The 21,550-nt window shown below is 22.6% G+C and overlaps 1 protein-coding gene and 3 long non-coding RNA genes across 4 annotated transcripts; 2 read left to right on the top strand and 2 right to left on the bottom strand.

The window, feature by feature from the left end:
* Positions 1–546: 546 nt before the first annotated feature.
* On the bottom strand, positions 547–2,543 carry LOC135145784 (uncharacterized). Its single transcript, XR_010283566.1, has 3 exons — positions 2,475–2,543; positions 2,084–2,261; positions 547–621 (listed from the first exon to the last, which is right to left on the bottom strand). It is a non-coding gene; the product is annotated as an uncharacterized LOC135145784 (long non-coding RNA).
* Positions 2,544–3,605: 1,062 nt separating this feature from the next.
* On the top strand, positions 3,606–7,905 carry LOC135145782 (uncharacterized). The gene is made up of 4 exons (XR_010283564.1): positions 3,606–3,679; positions 5,187–5,279; positions 7,034–7,175; positions 7,815–7,905. It is a non-coding gene; the product is annotated as an uncharacterized LOC135145782 (long non-coding RNA).
* Positions 7,906–9,446: 1,541 nt separating this feature from the next.
* LOC135145795 (probable splicing factor YJU2B) lies at positions 9,447–16,494 on the bottom strand. The gene is made up of 10 exons (XM_064077931.1): positions 16,410–16,494; positions 16,241–16,352; positions 16,033–16,175; positions 13,708–13,792; positions 12,182–12,266; positions 12,058–12,130; positions 11,246–11,308; positions 9,899–10,034; positions 9,720–9,828; positions 9,447–9,646 (listed from the first exon to the last, which is right to left on the bottom strand). The coding sequence occupies exons 1-10, from the start codon at positions 16,467–16,469 to the stop codon at positions 9,532–9,534; spliced, it is 981 nt and encodes a 326-aa protein (XP_063934001.1). The 5' UTR covers positions 16,470–16,494; the 3' UTR covers positions 9,447–9,531.
* Positions 16,495–19,620: 3,126 nt separating this feature from the next.
* Positions 19,621–20,981, top strand: LOC135145776 (uncharacterized). Its single transcript, XR_010283562.1, has 3 exons — positions 19,621–19,822; positions 19,884–19,990; positions 20,837–20,981. It is a non-coding gene; the product is annotated as an uncharacterized LOC135145776 (long non-coding RNA).
* Positions 20,982–21,550: the final 569 nt, after the last annotated feature.

Here is a 21,550-nt window from a genome sequence, read left to right on the forward strand (position 1 = left end):
ATCCTTAAAAAACAGTCGTGAATGATTAATTCATGCAAGAACTTGGACCTAAGTTGCTTCTAATTTCATTTTTCGAACTCGTTACCAAAACTTATATGGTAAGTATAACTGATTTCTAAAAACTTTTTAGGGGAAGGAGGTTACAATACTTCAAGTAAAATAGCTCTTGGCTTAAGAATTCTGAGTAAGGCGGTCATAACGAGGGGCACACACATTTAATAATCCACTTCTCTGTATTGTACTACTTTTTTATACACATCTCTCGCCTATCAAGAACAATTACATCTGGCTTGTATCCTTCCTATTACAGTGATTTATGTAGTGTATGACAATACCATTATAAAATATAAAAAAGTAAACTGAAGACCGACGCGCTTTTCTACTTTAAAAATTAAATCTTCGACCTTAAAAAAATACTAAAAAGGCCCCTTCTTTGCAAATTTTCGTAAACTTTATTTTTGAATTTTCTTTAAAATAATTAATAAAATAATAAATTTATCAATTTTATTTAAATCGATTTAATATTTTCTTGAACCAACTTTGCTCATATTCGTAGACAAACAAATTCTCGTACATTTCTTTATTTCGTAACAGAGCTGTTGAATTATTAGCCCTTTTATACTAAAACATAAAATATAAAAAAAAATAAAAACTTTATAACCAAAGAAAAAAGGTTAATATAAAAATAAGGTTTTTCTACATTTAAATAATGTCAATAAATTTTAAATAAAAATTAATAATTACAACAGTGGTAGGCTCTAACGAATTTGAATCCCATGTCAATAAATACCGTACAAATTTAACAGAAGTTAAATTAAAAAATTTAAAGTTTATTATAACGAAAATTAAATTTTAACTCAAAAAAAATTCTGTACAAAAAATATAAAAAGTTAATAAGATTTGACAAAACCTATTAAGATTAGAGTAAGTTAATAAGTTTAGATCTATGTAATTACCAAAATAAAAAACTTTTTTCCTTTAATAAAAATAATAGTATTAATAAAAATAAGAGTATTGAGATTATGGGTGGTTTAAAATTAACTTAAAAATTAAATTACAAAGTTATAGTATAAAAAGGTTATAAAGTTAGATGTAAAGTGAATTCAACAAAGAAAGAAAAAAAAAATTTTTTTTAAAAGCCATACACAAAAGTATTAAACAAGTAACGATGAAAAAATACGAATTAAAAATTCAAGTATGATATATTCAAGTAAGAAATAATTAATAGGAAAAAAATTAATAACTACTTTTCTTCTAACTAAGAAAAAATATAAATTTACTACAGTTTGCAATAAATTCATAATAAAAAGATTATCAAATGAAGAAAAGACGTAGTAAAATTAAAAATGTCTAAATTTTTTTTAAAACAACAAAGTTTTAATAAGTAAATAATGAATTATAAAACTGAAAAGAATAATAAAAAATGAAGTAAAAATTCCATTATAATATTAATTACAACAAAACTCCTAAACTTTTTATTTTTTTTAAAGTAAATCAGGAAGTAAAAAAAAAATAAAAACATTGAGAACTAAAGGGATTGCAACTTCAAAAATGTTTGCAGAAATGTTTAATAACAGTTTTATAAATTTTAATGACTCAATAATATAATATAAATATTACTACTATTTTTTATAAATAAAATAACTATGAGCTTTTAAAATTTTTTACTTATTTTTATATATACAAATAAAAACTTACTAAATTTTTATAGTAAAAAATTAAGATTCAAAACAGTTATTCATAAAATATTTGCATAACAAATTACAATAATAAAATTTCGCTGCAACTTGTTATAAGTAACATTTTAAGGTGAAATTCATTTCACAACAATTAAATAAACTTATTTTTTTCGTAGTAAAACATTTTCTTTCTTCAATAAATAATTATAAGTGATAATATTTCTTTAAATAATGTTATAAAACCAGTTTTTACTTCATTTAAAAAATAATGAATATAGGAAGAGAATTAAATTTAAATTGTACTATAGTTTACAGTTTATTTTATAATAACCAAGTAACGTTAATCTGTATATCATCTTAATCAAGTAACTTATTATATACAACTTTAACTTTATAAAGTCAACCTGATTATAATATTTATTGCGTAATATATTTTCTAGAAGGGTAATTTTCTTGTCTGCAGATTTCGGATCGCGAGGATCTATGAACAGTTTGTTATTTAAAGGCTGGAACTGTTCTTCAGCAACGTTACTTTTATTGTTAAATTTAACGGATTCAAAATTTTTAAGAACGAAAGTATTTCTATTTTATTGTAAAAATAAAATAAAAATTAAAAGGGCTTTAAATAACAAAGGTAAAAAAGTTTCTAAAATCTAAGACATAAAAAATAGATTTGAAATACTTTATAGATATTAAGATAAATAACTTCATAACGAAACTTTCATAATTTTCATATATAATAAAGTTTTGTATGATAACTTCAGTTTTAAATTAAAAACGAAAAAAATAAAATACAAATATTCTCCTAATCCTTTTCTTTCAGGATGAAAAATAGGCCATTCTTCACAGAGTTGCTTTAAACGTTTGTGTAAACTTTTAAATTCAGGACTATTTTTCATTATATATTATCCTTATAAGATTAATAAAAATATTATAAACAAGCACATACTAAGCTTGACACATCCGCTACGCGATTTTGGAACACAGAAACGTGCCATAATATAAGGTCTTCCGTTTCAAATAGTATATGATACTGCTTTTACTTCTCGTTCTCTTTTAAAATACCATCCTTTTATATAAGCAAAGATAGTTGTTAGCTTTTTTTTAAAGCTTCTAATAAAAGGGAGCTGAGCTTTATTACATTCCTTGCTTTTGTTTTATAATGTACAGTTGCTCATATTCAAATCTTTTTATCTGCTATGTTTGAAACTTGTTAATTAAAAGAAACTTTGCAAAAAGGGCACTCCCATGGAAAGGGAACAATATTACAAAGAACTATTAATTGTATAACTTTCTATTTGTTGATTTGAAATTTAAAGTAAAAAATTCTTTTTTGTAGTTTATTAAAAGTCAGTAACAACCTAAGGCGTTAATTTAACCTTTTTAAACTTTTAATGCTGTAATTCATACAATGATTTAAAAACTTATAAAGATGATATTATGATGCATACTCTTAATTATCCTAGAATATTGCTGGACTTCTTAATTCCTCAAGTAGTCTAGGAATTAAAGTAAAGAATTCTCTTAGCATACTAGAAGATTGCTTTAAAACTTTCAAGTATATATATTTTTTTTACTTATTTTTAAATATTACTTATAAACGCATAAACATTTTGGTTATTTTTATATATAAAAAATATATATAATTATCAAGAATAGATAGTTGTTTAGACCTTAAAAAGTGTCTTGTCGTTGAATTTTACCTTTTTTTAATTCACATACTAGACTTTCCGAAGTAATACTTAGCTTTAACGGAGGTAAAGATTGCACTGCTGTCCTACATTTATTGATGTTTATAATGTAAATATAATTTATAACTTTTTTGTAATTAATAATTTATTAGTAAATTTATTAATCCTTATTGTTATTAATTTATTAACCAAAAGACATAAATTAAAACTTTCCGATGAAACTTTTTTTCAGAAATTACGTTGCCTTTTTGTGGATGACGGCAACTGCTTTAAAGAAATATATGATTTTGTTCGTTACTGCGAGAAAACGTAAAACAATTTATTATAATAAAAAGAAAGTTTTTATTAAAAAATTATTTCTTAGTAAAATTGAAAATATTGCTAATTGTTTTAGTGACTGATAAAAATCGAATAGTTTTAATTGTTAAAAACTATTATTAAATTTATTTTAATAATTTAATTTTAAGTTAGTTGATATAATATTATTTTATATATTTTGTATTTCTGTGATAAACTATATTATTTAATTTCTTTTTAATCACAAAGTAGTTAGAAATATCTTATAAAAAAATAAACTTTTTGCTCCATTTTGTGCAATTTCTCTTCCCTTCTATCTTTTTCCGTACTTAATTTTATAAAATTGAAATGCAGCGTAAAAGTACTCCCTTATAATAAATAACTGTACAAATCTTTTGTTGTTGTAGATTTAAATTTATTATTATATAAATTTGAGTTTTATAATAAAACTCCGCTTGATGGTGTTCAAATTTTACATTTTTTTTTTGAAAAAAAATACTTAAAAACTTTTTATTTTTTAGTTTGTACTCCCTATTTTTTTTGATATTACTGTTAGTTGTCGCGCAATTAAATTCAATTTTGGTAATTCTCTAGAGATTATATAATAAATAAAAAGTTGTGTATTGTTTATTATTCTATTATCAAAATTTTCTTAACTTTTTTCAAATTTCAATATAATTTCAGAAATTTTATTATTTTTTAGCATTCAAAAAACTACAGGAAACTTTTCGGGTGATATTAAAATGTTTCTAATAAATTTTTTTATTGATTTAAATTTTCGTTATATTTAATTTTAAATGTAGTAAACTGTTTTTGTTAAATATAAATATAGTGAATAAAATATCTTTTGTTTATATTACAGAATATCATATTCTAAGTTTTAGAGAAAAGTTAATTTAATTAACATTATTAAAATTAATCTTTTTGACTCCAACTTTTTACTTTTATAAAAATATTTAAACGGAATTTAATATTATTTAAGCAATTTTATATAAAGTACATAAAAACTTTTTAGTATCGATATACTTAATCTACTTAATAAAAAGTTTACAATTTAGTATTTTTAAAAAAATTTACATATTTATTTTGAAACTATCTAAATATTATTTTTTCTTTACAATTTAATTTTTTCTGTAATAAAAACTTTTTATTAATTTTCTGTAAATCAAATTTATAACAAAAAAATGTTTAGGTTTTTTTAGTAAATTTAAAAAAATTACAATTTTTATAAAAAATAAATTTTATTTTTATAATTATATTTAAAGTTTTTAAATAGTGTTTGTTATAATATTTATTAATTTAAATATAAATAATAATGATAAAGAAATTTTTTATTTTGCAATTTTTTCATAAAAAGATATAAGAATTTGAAATTTAAAAAATAAACAAATCATTATTTTTATAGAAAAATTGTAAATTTTTAATTTTTGTTTAATTTTCGCTTTATATAATTTTCTTTGTTTTACAAATTAAATTACTTTTTTTTTGAGGTACGGGTTGGATCTAATTATTTTTCAAGGGACTCTCAAAGATGGACTTTTTTTTGTGTTAGAAAATTATAAAGAAATTAAATGCGTTGCAATCGGCGCTCGAAGAACAGATCCTTTTTATCGTAATTTTAATTAAAAATGGCAATTCTCTTTTTTAATTAAATCTTTAAATTAAGTTTTCTTGTTTTATAGATTTAAACTTTTTTTTTTAAAATTAATATTATAAAATATTTTGTTATTGTTTTTTATTTAATTTAAGAAAATTGATAATTACTTTTTTAAATTAAATGAAAAAAATTACTTTACATTAAAATACTTTTTTAGATTTAATTTGGTAATCCTCTAAATTTTAAATTTTTTTTTTATAAATTGACAAACTTTATTAAAAATTTGATTTGAATCAAATTTATTTAAAAATCAATTTTAAAAACCACGTAATTATATTTTTCCAAAGTAAATCACAATAAAAAAAATGAATAAGTTTGATTATTAAATATTTTAAAAGTTAATTTGATTTTTATTTTTATAAAGAGAAGTCACTGCTCTACATCTTTACGTGATTAAAATTAATATTAAAACTATTAGTATATTTTTTATTTTTTTTTTGTTAATTACAAGTATAACAAATTAGTTAAAAGTAAATTAAAAGTAAATTTAGAAAAAATTAATTATTTTTTTATTTACTTTTATTGTTAAATTTTAATAAAGATGTAAATAAAAGAATTTTTTTGTATCGAAAGCGTGTATTCCATGTAATCAATACCCCTAATTATCAGTGCTATTCTATTTTTTTTCAATCTTAAATAAATTTTTTAAACATTACTACTGTTACTTAGTATTTTTTGTATCTCGCTGTTTTGGTTGCTTTGATTTTTTTTATAATTTTGCATTCGCACGATTTCTCAAAAATGATTTGTAAGAAATTTTAATTTTAATTTAAAAAAATTTTTTTATAATTTATATTTTTTATTATAAATCTTAAATTATTATGTAAATGTTCATTATAATAAAATTTATTTTTTAGAATAACTATTTATTAAAAAGTAGAAGCGACCGAATTAATATATTCCAATTTAAATTTTTAAATATGATTCGTAATTGTGTTAGTGTCAATAGTGATTGCTTTAAACTTGTTATAAAAATTTATAACTGAATTAGATTTTTATTAATTAAAATTTTATTTATGATTTTTGTAAAAGCATCGAATAAAAATATTCTTGAGTTGGTTTTAAAAAGTTTACAAGAATGGAAAGCTTTAAAAAGTGTTAGTAGAGTAAAACTAGTACAATATAAAAAAATAATTTAATTTCGAAAATGATTACTTACTATTAAAAAAATTAAGATTTAATTAAAAGTTTCAGTACTTTGATTCTTGTATTACTAATAAAAATTTAAAAAATATATTTTTAGGTTCGAATTAAAGAATTTTTATAATAAGAAACTTTTATTTTTCATTGCAAATTTAATTAATTAAAAAAATTTAAAAAAATGATTTAAAAGTTTAATAAACTGGTCAGCCCGTTTAATTAAAAGGGGAAGTATTTCTACTTGCATAGAGTTCGTCACGGTGTAAGGAAATAATTTTTATTTAACCCCTGCTTGTAAAATACTTTTCCAGTAATTATTATTAAGTTAAACAAATTATTATTGAAATTTTACTTTTTTTTAATTTTAGGATTTGATTTAATTTTTTCTTTAATGGTTTAATACTGTCGTTAATTTTTAAAAATGTAACTTTTGTAGTACTTTTTATTAATAAATTAATTATACTAATATTTTTTTGGTTTCCTTCTTTTTCTTATATTTTTTTTAAAGTTTTATCTTTCAATGTTTTGCATATTTTTTTCATTAAACAAATTTAAATATTTGGTGTTAGAGAACGCACGCGATTTTGCTATGACGGACGGCGACTGGCCACTCTGCATGCGCGTTCATCCGATCCTGGAGTGGCACTACTTTGATGTCTGGCAATTTATAGATGCCTTGAAAATTCCTATTTGCTCTTTGTACGATCGCGGGTTGGTCATTTTCAACATGTAGTAATTGCTAGTAAAAGTTTATAAACTATTAATTATAAAAGCGATTATTAGTTTATTATTAATTATTATTATCAAAAGTTTATTAAATTTAATTGTGAATTTTAAATCTGATGTAAATTTTTTAAAGTTTATTATTAAATATTGATAGGAGCTTCTAATTATCAAAATTTGTTTATTTTATTAATTATAAATTTACTTTTAACTATTCATAAATATTTATATCATTTAGAAAAAGGTTATAAAATATTTATTAATCTCTTCGAACATTATAATTTTATTATTATTAAAAAGTTTATTACAATAAAATATTATACCAAATAATAAATCCTTTATGAACTTCATTTACATTTATATAATTTAATATAAGTAATAATTGCTTATATTTCTTATATAATTTTTAATATAAAAAGTATTTTTACCAAATATAATTACGAACTTTTAATTAATTTCTAATCAATAATTTTACTTTAGTGTAAATTTTTAATATAAACATGTTTATAAAAAATTAATTTATTTGTTTAATATTCTTAAGGTTAAAAAATTTATTTCTTCTTAGTTCGTAATATAAATTATTATTTATGGTAAATTTTAAAAGGATTTACTGATTATTATTATTAGATACACGTCACTTGGCAGCCGGAGCGATACACTTCCCAATCAATTTCTTAAAGATGCCTCGTATGAAAGCGGGTACAAACAGGCAAGAATGTTAGAAGATGCCACTTTAGAACGTGCTGGTAGAATTAATAAAAGTTATAATAAAACTTTTTTCTCGTAATCAAATATTCTAAAAGATTTTTTTTGTTTGCTTATAAACAAAACTTTGAGGTTAAGATTAATACTTCATTAAAAAGTTATTTATTTAAAAGTATACGTGCATGGAAGATTTAGAGTAACATAAACATCACTACTGAATTCTTTTTGGCCATTTTCATACGTGAGAGGCGCAAGCAATATAGCTTAACCTTGCTGGACTTATATAAATAAATATTGCCAGAGAAGGTGACACTATGCGAAAAGGTTTAGAACTATAGCAACGTTATAAAACTATATATATTTAAAAATTTGCGAAAAGCTTTTAGATTATAACGGTAAAATTAATTTTTTAATACAAAAATTTCACTAATTTGATTTTAAATTTTATGCTAACACAGCCGATAATTGGGTGGTATGCAAATTGTTAATAAAGTGAAAAGTTTAAAAAGACGTTTTTTTAAGAATTTAAAGCGCATATTCTTGCCAGGAACTAGAAGAAAATAATAAGTGCAGAAGTATGTTTTGATTATCCAAAGAAAAGGCCTCATTATAGTGTAGAAGGTTTATCAACACTTGTATAGAATTACTTTAAACATTAACAATAAAGAATGCTTCTAACGACAAATAACCAAAAATGGGAAAATATTCATTCAATAAGTTTGTATAAGTGGTTTTTACTGCTTTAACTCGAACACTCGGTTGTTTCAGTAAGTTCATTTTGCCAACTTCTAAAATGTACTCAAAAACTAAAGTTTTTGAGTAAATTCTTTTTAAACATTGCGGTTATGTATAATACATAATTTTTAAAAGTAAATAAAGAAAACTCTGTATTTCTTTCTAGTAATTGAATAATTATAATAAAAATTCGAAGCGGAGAACAAGTAAAGTATGATATTCGAATTAAATTTTCCGTTAATCCTTAATTATTTTTGGCTTAAACGAGTTGGTGTCAAGCTACCGAATAATGTTTCAAAAAAAAAGTTTTAAAGAGTCATAAAAAAATACCAAAAAGTTGTTTTTAACACACTCGAACTTTATAGACGGCGACAACCAATATTAGGCTTAAAAGGCTGACAACGTTAGTTTGGCACGGTTTAAAGTCATCGAGACCATTACACTTGAAATCACTCACAAATAGGCTAATTTTAATAATACGTGCCAAAAAACCACATTATCTTGTACCACTATTTTGCTTACGAGACTAGATAAAGGTTGAAACGAAGCCCAAAGTTTATACGTATTTATAAATTAATAAAATGCTTAACTTTTTCTATTAATAGCATTTTCTCAAAATAAAGATCCAGAGTTCATTGTTTGTTTTCTCTTTAATATTTATATTTATAAAAAGCAGCACAAATTTTTCTTCTAATAAATATTTATACTATTTTCATAAGTATACAAAATTAATAAAACGCTTCTGTATTATATAATATAATGAACAATAAACAATAAGAAAAGTTAATTTTTATTATAATAATTATTTGTACCACGAGGTTTATTATTTCACCGTTGAAAACTTTGCTTCCCAGTAAAAGTTAGAATAGTTTTTTCTTTTCCTTAAGAAGTATGCAATGATTCTCTATAAAAACTCGCTATTTGCATAATTCTTTTGGGGTTTCCCCTTTTTAATAACAAGAGAAGAAATATCTTTTGTTTTCGTTACTTTTGTTTTTCTTTTCATATTCATAAGAAGTCTAAAATTACAAATAAGAAAGGAGAAAACTTTATAGCAAACAAAATAAATACAGTGAAGCAAAAAGTTTATACTTCAGTTTATTAGTAGTCCACGTCGGCTGAACCCTCTCATTTATTACTGAACTTTTAATTGGCTCCAATTTTAAAGCATGATTGCCATTGGTGATATCACCAGAAAAAACTAATCGTTTATGTATTGATATTCATAACTATAGCAACAACAATAAAATAATAATAGTAATAATAATAACGTTTCTTCCTTAGCATAACCAGTTTGGCCAGCGCCTCATCTTCTTCATTTTCTGGCAGAATTGTATAATTCACGTTTTTTTCTTTCTGTAATTGCGATTGGCCAATTTTTTCCAATAACTTTCTTTTTTTTTCTTCCTTCAAAGTTACATTATAATAAATTAAGCGCCCAAAACTCATATTATTTTATTTTTGCTGTGATTCATATAAATATTAACTTATTTCTCTTCATTTCTATTTTTAATGTGTTAATTGCTTATTCTTTAGGGTAAATGAAAATAAAATTATAATTATAGAAAAAGTTAATAATATTTTTAAAACTTTTTAATATAAATTTTATAAAAATTATAATAATATATAATAATCATTAAATATAAAAAACATAAAATTCTGATAAATATTTTTCTTCACTTATTTATAATATTCATAATTTTATTAATATTATACTTTTATTAATATTCGAATATAACTTTTTTATAAATATATAATACCATTATTGAATATTTCCGTTAAAAATAATAAATATTCTTAAAATGTATTTGATCATTTAATAATTTTTTTAAATAAAAATTTACTTTTTTTATTGTTACTGTTATCAACTTTGTTGTTACTATTAAAAGTAAACATTTTCAATATATAACTACTTTTTTATAAACTTTTACAATTTTATATAGTCATATTTCTTTCTATATCGCTATTTTTATAATATTTTTATTATATATACGTTAACGTTCATTTTATTATTACTATAAGAGTTTCAATATTACTTTTGTAAAACTTCCGTTTAGTTATTTTTATATTATTACTACTATCAAATAACTTTTTTAAATAGAATAAATCCATTTCTTTATTATCATAACTTTTTTACGATATATATATAAAGTGTACTGCTGCTATAAAAAGTTTTATTAGCGGTACTCATATTTTATATTGAAATTAAATATATTATTTTCAAAAACAGTCAAACTACTACCAATAAATTTTTATATTATCATTATTTAAAAATATTCTTAATATGAAATATAATTATATTTTTACAATATTATAAAGTTATTTTATATATATATTAATTATTTAATAATAATAATAATATATAAAAACTTTTTTATTAAACTAAAATTTTTAATAATAATTAATATATAATACTTTATTATAAAAGTTAATAACTTTTATTTATTATTATTATTAAAAAAATAGTATTATTATATTTGCTTTTTTTACCCTTTCATTGATTACAATTCACTAAATATTGTTTTCTTTTAAACTTGATAAAAAAAATTTATAAGTTTTATAATAATAAATAAAAAGTAAACAAGTTAAAAAAGTTTTTAACAAAAATTATATAAAACTCTAAAAGAATCGCGAAGAAGTCGGTTGAGCGCGTAATCGTCGCGTCGTGAATCTTTAATTTCCTAAAAGAAAAAAAAAACATTCGATAACGTTCATGAATTTTTTCTTGTATTATTATCATTAAAGTTGAGTATTAGTAAAAATATATTTTATTATTAACTTTTAGTAGTTATTTATTATATTGAAAGTTCTTATATATTTATGACTCTTCGTGCTTATTTTTATATTTATTTAGTAGTATCAAAACTTTATCAAAACTTTATTATGTCAAATTTCTAGAGCTTTTATCATTTTTAATTTTATTTAAAAAATAACAGCTAAATATTTACTTTTTAAATATAAAATTTCTTAATAATTATTTTTTTACTTTTATAAAACTTTTGTCACTTTTTATTATTTTTTTAAAAATAATAATACTTTCATTATTTTACTTTTTATTTTTTATTATATACTTTTCAGCGTATTCTTTATGGATCTAAAAAAAAAAAATTAACTTTTTATTATTTTCAAACTTTTTTTTTTATAATTTGCTCTTTTATTACTTTCCATTACTTTTCTATACTTTCTATATTTAATAAATATATTATTATTTCATATATATACTTCTCTATACCGCTTATATTTATTTACTATCCATATACTTTTTAAATAAAAGTTTATAATATCTTCTACTTTCACTGCTTTTTATAATATTTCATTATAATATTTTTTAAACTTTTATATTCTTTTATTATTATTATAACATATACTTTTAATATTTCATATATATATATATATATATATATATATATATTTAGAATATTATTATTACTTTTATACGAAGTAAGGAAGGTTGGGACTTTTTCGCAACTTCTTTCTCCTGTACGTCGTGTTCAAGTTTATAGCTATATTAGTTAAAAAATAATAAGATAATAATAATAAATAATAAAACTTACAGCGCATTGGAAGCCAACTTATAACTTTCATTATCTTCTATGCTTTTTATAAATATATATAAAAAACTTTTTAACAACACTTTTACTACAAACATAAACTTCTTTTCTAAATATTAACTTTATTACATATAAATGTATATAATAGTATATATAAGAAACTTTTATAATATTTAAAATTTATTATTAATTTTATAATACATTAAAGTTTCTCATTATTTTTTAATATTTGAACAAAAATGTTATAAATATCAAAATATTAAGCGCAAAAGTAAAATAAAATATTAATAAATTTTTAAAAAATTTTAAATAATACCAAAATAATAATAAAATATATTAAAAAATATTTATAATAATACTAATAATATTCTAATAATAATCTAAAATAATTTATTTACACTATTATTATTAAATATTTTATTAATAAATAATGTCCAATATAGTAGATATAATATATAATAGTAATAGTAACTGCGTTTATAATTAAGTTTATAATATAAATAATGTAATATTAATAATAAAATCAAGAAAATAAAAATTATTAAAAAAATAAAATAGAAACTGGTTTTCTTTAACAAAAGTTAGACAATTTTATATAAAGCTAATAAAACTATACTAAATATTTCAAATATTGATGTATCAATGATATGAAAAAATATATAAATAATTATAATATTATACACACACGAAAATAAAAAAGACGTGCATATTTATAATAACGAAAAATATTTTAATATGTATTAAATAATAAATAGTAAAAGTTTAATATATTAATAAATATAATATATGATATAGTTCTTATTATTATAACTATTACTATTAAATTTCTATTTAAAAAAAACTTTAAATATTACTTTGTTCATTTACTATTATAATAAGTATTACAAATAAGAAATAATATATTAATATATAATAATAATAACTTTTTGTATACTTGTTTTCTTTATTTGCTTATATAAAATTCATTCATTTCTAAAAAAAATTAAAATTGTAATAGTTTATATTAAAAAAGATGCTTTTACTTACTTTTTTTAAAACTTTCTACTTTAACAATAATACATAGTAAAATATTATAAATAATACTATTTTATTTTTTATTATTGGTGTTAAAGTTTCTTAAACAAATGTTTTTTTAAAATTTTTCTATATAAAAGTTAATAAAAAGTTTATATATAAACAACTTATACAACCGAACAACAACGATAATAAATTTTAATTTTATTTGGTTTATAATTTTAAAAGATTAATAATAAAATAAAGTAGTAATTACAAAATCTTTTAATTTTTTTTATTAATTTTTTAGACAAAATACACATCGAAAAAGTTTTTCAGCTATATAAACTCCACAATTAAAAATGAACAGAAAAAGTATTTTTGGAAAAAATTATTATAATACTGACACAAATTGTATTTATAAATTTATAAATATATAAGAAAAAATATTTTCTGGAAATAAAAAACTTTTATAATAAAAATAGTAATAAACTGTTATAACTAATAAAAATAATGATAATCTAATAATGAGTTGCCTTGTAAAGTAATATTCTTCACTTTTTCGGTATCCCACTCTTCGATTTTTTTACGGCAGCCTTCCCCGCACACATACTGAGTGTTCTTTAAAAAAATTGAGCTTAATAACAAGCCAATAGGATATTATTTAAATAATATTGGTTAATATAAGCCAATAAAATGTTCTTATGAAAATGAAGGGTTAAAAAGCTAAGATACCACTGTAAAAAGTCTTAAGATAAAAAAAGCAAAGTAAATATCAAATGTTTCATGAATTTATAAAAAGTAATGAATAAATATAAAATAAAAAAGATAGAAATGTATATTCGTGCTCATAAAATATTCTCATAACCAAAGTTTCTTCCAAAACAATATAAAAAATTTATGAATCCAACAGTTATTAATGTAATTTTTTATAAATTTGAAAAATTTATTAAAAAGTAGTAAAATAAATATAAATTTAATAAAAAAATTAGAAAAAATATTAATTATTTTCTAACAAGTAATTTATATATACGAAATAATTGGTTAAATTTATAAAAAAAAATTCAATAACGAAATTTTCTCAAGTTACGTCTTTATAATAATAAAAAGTTTTAATATTATTATTTTTAATTAATAATGAGTTATATTAAAAGTAAAATACATTATAAATAATCAGTATAAAGTGTTCATTTGAAGTAAAAAAAATATATATTAAAAATAAATTTATTAATACAAATTAATTTGAAATAACCAAAATTTTTAAAATCACATATAAAAAAATAAATAACGTTTATTAAAAGTATTTAATAAGTATCAACTTCTTAAAAATTATAATGCTTTCATATTTTATTTAAAATTTATTAATAATTTTCAAAAATAATAAACTAATTGTTTACAAATTTTTAATAACATTCATTTTACTAATAAAAAATAAAAATACGTAAAAAAATGAAAAACAAAATTCAGCAAAATATATACTTTAATGAAAAACTTAAAAAAAAATACTATAAAAAAAATAGTAAGGAATATTTAAGTAACAAAAGTATTACTATAAATTAACTGAAGAAAAAGTAAATTTACAAAATTATTATAACTACAAAAAAAATTAATAAATGTTAATTAAAAGTATCTGAATTTGTTAATTACTCTAAAAAATATTTACTCAATAAACTTTAATTAACCTTTGCAAACTCTTATAAAAAGTTACAAAAGATTAAAAATAACTAAAACAGTAAAAAACTTGGTACAGATTATTTTTTTGTAAATCTTAAAAAGCTAAATTTAATTGGAACAAATTTACTTATAATTATTGTAATTTTAAAAAAAACAGAATTAATTAAAAAAAATTTAAAAAAAAGTGAAATCTTAAATATAAATTAGAAGTAATAAATAGTATTAAAAAAAAGTTAAATAAGAAAAATTTATAATCTAATTAAATTAAATAAATAATTAGTAATTATTACATTATAAAAATCGACAAAATTTATTAAAAATTATCGAGTAGAAATAAATAAAAATTATATTTTATAATTCAAATTTATAAAAAATTTGAAGAATTTTTCTTTGAATTAGTCTAAAATATTTTTTACTGGAAGAGTAAAAATTTCTAATAAATAAATTTTAATTTATCATAAATTATTAATGTAAAATTTCCAAATTTTAAAATAATAACAAATATCTCACAAAATATAAATACTAAAAACTAACAGTGCCAATGAAAATCTCAATAAAATAAAAAATAATTTAAAGATAAGTAAAATATTTTCAATAAAAAAAATTAAAAATTTAAAAATAAGCCTTTTTAAGTATATATAATAATAATTTTTCTTAATAATAAAATACTGATTTATACAATAACTAAAGAAAAGTAAATAACGTTAGAACCAAATTTCGCTAATAGTGCTTTTCAGGTTTATATTTCTACTATAATTATTACTATTTCTTAATAGCAGATCACAAAAACTATAATATTTATAAACTTTGCGAAAGATTGATTAATCTACTAGAAAAAGTGTAACGAATTTATAAACACGAAATTGCAAAGTTTTTAACTCCGTAAGGGCTATAAAGCCTTCTAGAAAAAGTTAAATAGAAAAGATACTTTACGATAAAAGTTTATATGAATTATAAATAAGAAGTATGCAACAACAGGCCCTTCTAAATAATTTAAATTTCCTATAAGGTTCGTTATCCTACAAAAAAGATACTATTTTGTCTTTACAACTAAGAATTTCTTATAAATAGTATTAAACTTAGACATATAACTGTTTTTCCTTTAAAATTATATATGATAAAAGTAAATATATATTTACAAATATAACTAATTACAGCTAGTATTAAGAAAAGTTTAAAGTAATTACTTTTGGATCTGTATGAATTTCAAACCAATTGGGACACTCGTGACACTTCATACGAAAACTATAAATGGGAGTCGAAAAATAGTTGCCGATTTTTTTCTTTTCGGCGTTGTAACGAACGCCCATAGCAAAAGTTTTTTTGCATCCTTAAAAAACAATAATTAAATATATACTTATGAAAAAAAGTATAAATATTATTATAATCGTTTACCTAAGCACCAAATCTTGTAGGGCAACTCAAAGCGAATGATTAAGATGCCTTGGTCTAACTTCCTTGCCCTTTCCCGGAGTGGATGTTGTCCTCTATACTTATTAATAGATCCCTAATAATATAATATTACAATTACTTTTAAGAAAATAAATTTGGTAATAAACTCTACATGTTTCTGTGGATCGTAATCCGGAGGCATATACTTGTTAACTGCCTTCCTTTCGGCCATTATAATTAATATTTATAACTCTTCAATAAATTGTAATCAGTATTGTAATAGAAAAGTACTTAGTATCCCTAAAAAAAATTTGAAACCAAAGAAGTGAAACTATTAAAGCTCATATATCGAAGCAGGAAAGATCGTTTATTACAAAATGCCAGTACAAATAAATTCACATCCTAATTGGATAGCATAATGTACTGTTTCGATATAAATGTCACAGTACCTAATTAGTAAAATGCCTCAGTTTAACGACAACACGTGCGTAGTTTTTCACCATGTGGATGTCCTGTCCCAGCGATTTTTCTTTATCTGAAATGGTTATATACGGTTCGCCTTAACTAGTCCTATATTTGCCTCTTAACGCTTATATCGTTTATTTATCCATAAATATATATTATTTTATACGTTTTTTTTTCTATCTATTCTAGATTAAAATATACATTTCTACCCTTATATGAGAGCGAAATATTGAAATTTTCATTTACGCGTGTTTCTCTGATTAACTTTTGGCGGTCTGCTAACTAGGAATTCTTTACATAACGTTAGTCTGTGGTATCTTCTGGGGAGAATAACGATCACGAGCATTTGTGACCCTTACTCCCAACCATTTAATCGATCAACTTCAAAAGTTAATTTAAAGAAAATAAGTAAGCTCGAGGTTTCTCTCTTCTTGCACAGTTTTGCTTGCTTTTTGTTATTTTTTGTTCGGCGGAGGCGCACTTAGTTGTAACAGTGTCATTGAAACCATTATTATATATATTGAATTTATAAAGTTCTTAGCTGCAAATAAGGAAATATATTTATTTTATTTTATTATAATTAAGTCAGAATTATAAGCCCCTTGGTGTTGTTTACTACAGGTTCACCTCCTTTGTGTTATTCCCTTCTCATTTATATTATTCCTAGATATCTGATATATTATCTTATGACGTATTTAGCACACAAAAAAATCCAGAATCTTCTAATTAAAAGGAATGTACAAAGAGGGCATATTAGCAGCAAGATAAAAAAGCATTGCCTTCTGATAATACTAAAAATATATCGTTCTGGGGTTAAAAGTTTTTTATAAAAGTCTACATCCCAATAAACTAGATAAAATAGGCAGGTCCTAATATGAGCCACCTGAAGGATGCAACACAGTCGGTTTGTGATATATCTAAGACACGATCCCCTAAATTTACAGAAGAAAAAAACTAAAAAAACAAGTTTGTTTCATTTAACGGGAAATTAAAGATATACAAGGCAATATCCTTTAAGTTAAAGATATAAGTAACCTTATCAGCAATAAGCAATTGGATATAAGAACAAAGTTAAAAGCCCAATGTAATAAAGAAGGCTAAGTGATCCTAGAGAAAAAAGTTGCGATATCTGTTAGGCCCTTAATCATTTGAATACGTAATTTCCTGGTTTTAATATTTATAAAGAATAGCCAAAAGCTTAAAAAACGTCCCCGTATTTACTTCTGAGTTCTTAAGGGGCCGAACTAACTATTAACGTACGGGGCCAGAGTAAGACTTAGCACTCTCTTTAGAACTTTTGTTTTTAATTTCACTTAATTGTACTTAGCAAGGGGTGTATACAGTGATAGCTATTTTTTTCCTAGACAACTAATGTTTATTCGACCTCCTGTTGTTTCTCTGTCTTATGTCTATCGCTTTTTTAGAAACACGCTACTGTTTGGGACTTTTTGGGTCAAATATAGTGTAGAGTCGTAGAGCTTTCTTAACAAAGTGATAAAAGCGGGAGAAAAAACAACTACAGACGTAGAATTAAGAAAAATAGCAGTTTTTTTAGTTCTAAAAAAATGGGAGGTGTGACGAAATTTGCTCTCCGTGAGCTTTTAGAGCGGATTGAACTCCATTGGTTAGCGTGCAAGCAAAGTAGAACCCATTAGTTTCGTGCTAAAGTTAAATGAAAGGATGAACTTATATATGTAACTATTAAGTAGCCCGGCTACACCTCAATAAACTGCATTGCTTACGAAGACGTGTAAGAAACTCCAAAGCAGATTCAAGTCCTTCCAAGGCCATTATTGAAGTTAACGAAGAAAGACAAGCGCTTTGAAGGAATTTTTATATAAAAACTTTGCGCAAGATTAATACTTTATTTTATAAGCTCAAATAGTGATGTTTTGGTTAAATAGTTATAATCTACATTAATTGATAATAACACATATAATAGGAAACACAGCATGAGTAAGCCTTTCACTCCTTAAACCACTTAAATAAAACTTTTGTTAGCATTTATATATAATTTAAAAATATTTAGCTTTATACGAAATAGTTGTTTCTGAATAACCTGAAAGCCAGCTTTTTCTTAAGGTCATCAAACCAATATAGAAACCCTTCAACAGAAGTAGTGGGTATAACGTAACGTCTTCGTTATATTTAATATTGGGGTGTCTGAAATGTCTTCAATTGAAGTCTAAAAATAAAATAACTTCACGATATTCGAGAGAAGACTAATAGACAAGCGCCTTATAGCATTCAGCTAAAGCCGAAATAGATTCTAACTTTGTGTCAGTCAAAGGAGATAACTCCTCCCATCTAGCGTATAGCCCTTGGGAACTATTTTAAAAACTTCCTTTTTTTTTAATGGGAATAGGGTAAAAATTTTATTTAGAGGAGTAAAGGTTCGCCTTCATCCTTGTACACCAATTTTTGATATAATATTCTTATCTTCTGCTTTGAAAAACACGGCTCTACGACCAATACTATTGAGTTCAATGGGTTATATTTGAGGCTTGTGGAGAATCACTATGGCACTTTCTTCGGACTTCCACTGTTCGTCGCTATATATTTGTTGTAAACAAAGCTTAACCTTACGACTTTTTTCTTTCTTTCTACTAGTTTATTAAGTCTAGTCATGTTTTCTGTGCAACTAAATGTTCTCGCTGGGATAAGTAGTTTGGTGGCCGTAGTTATTTCTAAACGTCTAATATGTGGACATTTAAAGTTTTACAAGTCTCCGGAAAAACAAAAAAGAATTGTCAGAATTCTATTAATTGTCCCCTTATACTCTATAAGTTCGTGGTTCTCACTAAATTTTGTCTCTGTAAGCTGTTTAACTTGTTTATAATAAACAAATCTGTTATACTTGTGTTTATAAGTTTCCTCTCCTCTTTTTTTACTAGTTTTTTTTCTTATTAAAGGCGTCCCTTTATTTCGACTTTACTCGAGATTTGTACGAAGGATACGGTTTATATCAGTTTTTTCGACTATGCGTTTCCTATCTCGGTGGCGAGTACGAGGTAGAAAATCTTTTTCGACAAAGGTCAGCTGTAACTCCTTTTTGGCCCCTATATCTCTGTTTACGTTCTATTAAAATAAAAGAAGGTTTTTACCTTTTTCTCAAAAGAGGTAGTTATATTGTATGAAAGAGTGTAGCTTTTCTTTACAACTTTTTTGCATCCCTTTAAAGGAACTTTGCAGTATTGCTTGGTAAAACCTCTCATGACTATTTGTGCAATTTTCCTGCAAAGAAAGAACCGTTACTGTCCTGGTAATTGGAATCTTCGGTGTGGTTATGTATGTTTATTCTCTATCTTTTTTTTTTTCTAATTTTTGACCAAGCTAGGTTTTTATCTAGTTCACAACAGTAATCTGTTCATCTTGTTCTTAAAAAATGTGCAGGTTATGTACGCATGTACCTTGCGCGGTTATATATGTGTAGTGTAAACTATAAGAATTTATATTAATTCAAGTATAATTTGTTTGTAATACTTTGATACTTTTTTAAAAGCTTTTTTTTATATAATATTTTTATAAAACTTAAAGTTTTTTCATTCTTTCAATCTTAAAATATACCTAGTATTCTTTGATATGGATTTAAATTATTTAACTATGAAATTATAATGCTAACCAATTGACGTTTTTAAGTTTAAAGAAAAAAATCAGTTATATCTTTAGTTTATGCACTATTAGATTTCTTTCAGATTTATTAAAAATAAACTGCATGTATATATCTTGACATTTTCGTAAATTCCGTAAGAAATCTCGCTGGTGTAGTCCCGTTATACTAGCAATAGTATGAATTTAATTTTTAAGGTCTGTCAAATAGTTACTATGCTTTGACTTTTTGTCCTACTTTTTGCTCCTTCGCATTCTCCGCGGTCGCTATTACTTATTTTACCAACAGTTTTTAATATTTAAATCAATTCTAGTAAATTTTATTTTGGCCATATTTTCCTACGATTAACCATATTACTTTTTTTTTTTATCAATTAATTTTTTAGTAATCAAATATTATTTTTAGAAAGTACGAGAGTCCTGCCTTTTTATAAAGATTTGTTAATAATTTCTCAATGTAAACTATATTTAGTTTCGTTGAAAGTCCAGCCTGTAGAGTATTTATTACTATTATTATTTCATTAGATTTATCTCTCAACAATAAACAATTCAAGTATTACCTTCTCACTTTGCTGCCTTATATTGTTTTATCACGCGACATCTGTGGAGCTCAAGCCGTGGAATCCTTTAGGGAAATTTTTATGCGTGAAGGCTGTACTGTTTTTTTCCTACTGGCAAGGTCCCTTGTAAAATACTCTTGAGCTTTTATTATAACTACTTCTCTTTAGGCGTTCTTTTTTCACTGTTAACTTACTTTTGCGCAATTCCGAGTCTCTGCGCTCGCTCTCACGCTTTCCGAGATGCAGCCGCTGAGTTTCAAAATCTTCTTATTTGCTTTGAAGTCGTTGGCGCCGCTCTTGCATTTTACTTAGTGTTTCATTATAAAGTATTTTTGTATAAATGTTTCCGATCAACGACCAAATAATTTTTTTTAAAAGGATTATGCTCAGCTGCCAGATCCCAAGCTGAGTTTTATACAAGCAGCGGCTGATGCTTTTAAATTTTGGGATATACTATACGATATTCAAACGGCTTTCAATATTTTACCGTCTGAATACCAAAGAATTAATTAGAGCGATAGAGCCACTTTATTGCTCAAGACTTCTTTGTTCCTAAATTACACTCTTATTTGGTGGCCCGGCGCTCGATCTTTGAAATTCTATAAAATTTTTGATTCGCACTTTATTTAAATTCTTTGTTAAGTGAACTATTAACTACATCTTGACCTCTTTTTCTTTT

Source organism: Zophobas morio, unplaced genomic scaffold (assembly GCF_036711695.1).
Source record: "Zophobas morio isolate AGI-343-1 ecotype UQ-CSIRO unplaced genomic scaffold, CSIRO_AGI_Zmor_V1 ptg000183l, whole genome shotgun sequence".
Taxonomy (NCBI): domain Eukaryota; kingdom Metazoa; phylum Arthropoda; class Insecta; order Coleoptera; family Tenebrionidae; genus Zophobas; species Zophobas morio.

Coding starts and splice junctions, on each gene's coding strand:
- LOC135145795 (XM_064077931.1), bottom strand. CDS start 16,469: ATGGCCGAAAGGAAGGCAGTTAACAAGTATATGCCTCCGGATTACGAT. Junction 11,309..12,057: donor CTTCCTTACTTCGTATAAAA/GTAATAATAATA, acceptor TTTTTCTTTTAG/GAAATTAAAGATTCACGACG. Junction 9,829..9,898: donor GGTTATGCTAAGGAAGAAAC/GTTATTATTATT, acceptor ATAAACGATTAG/TTTTTTCTGGTGATATCACC.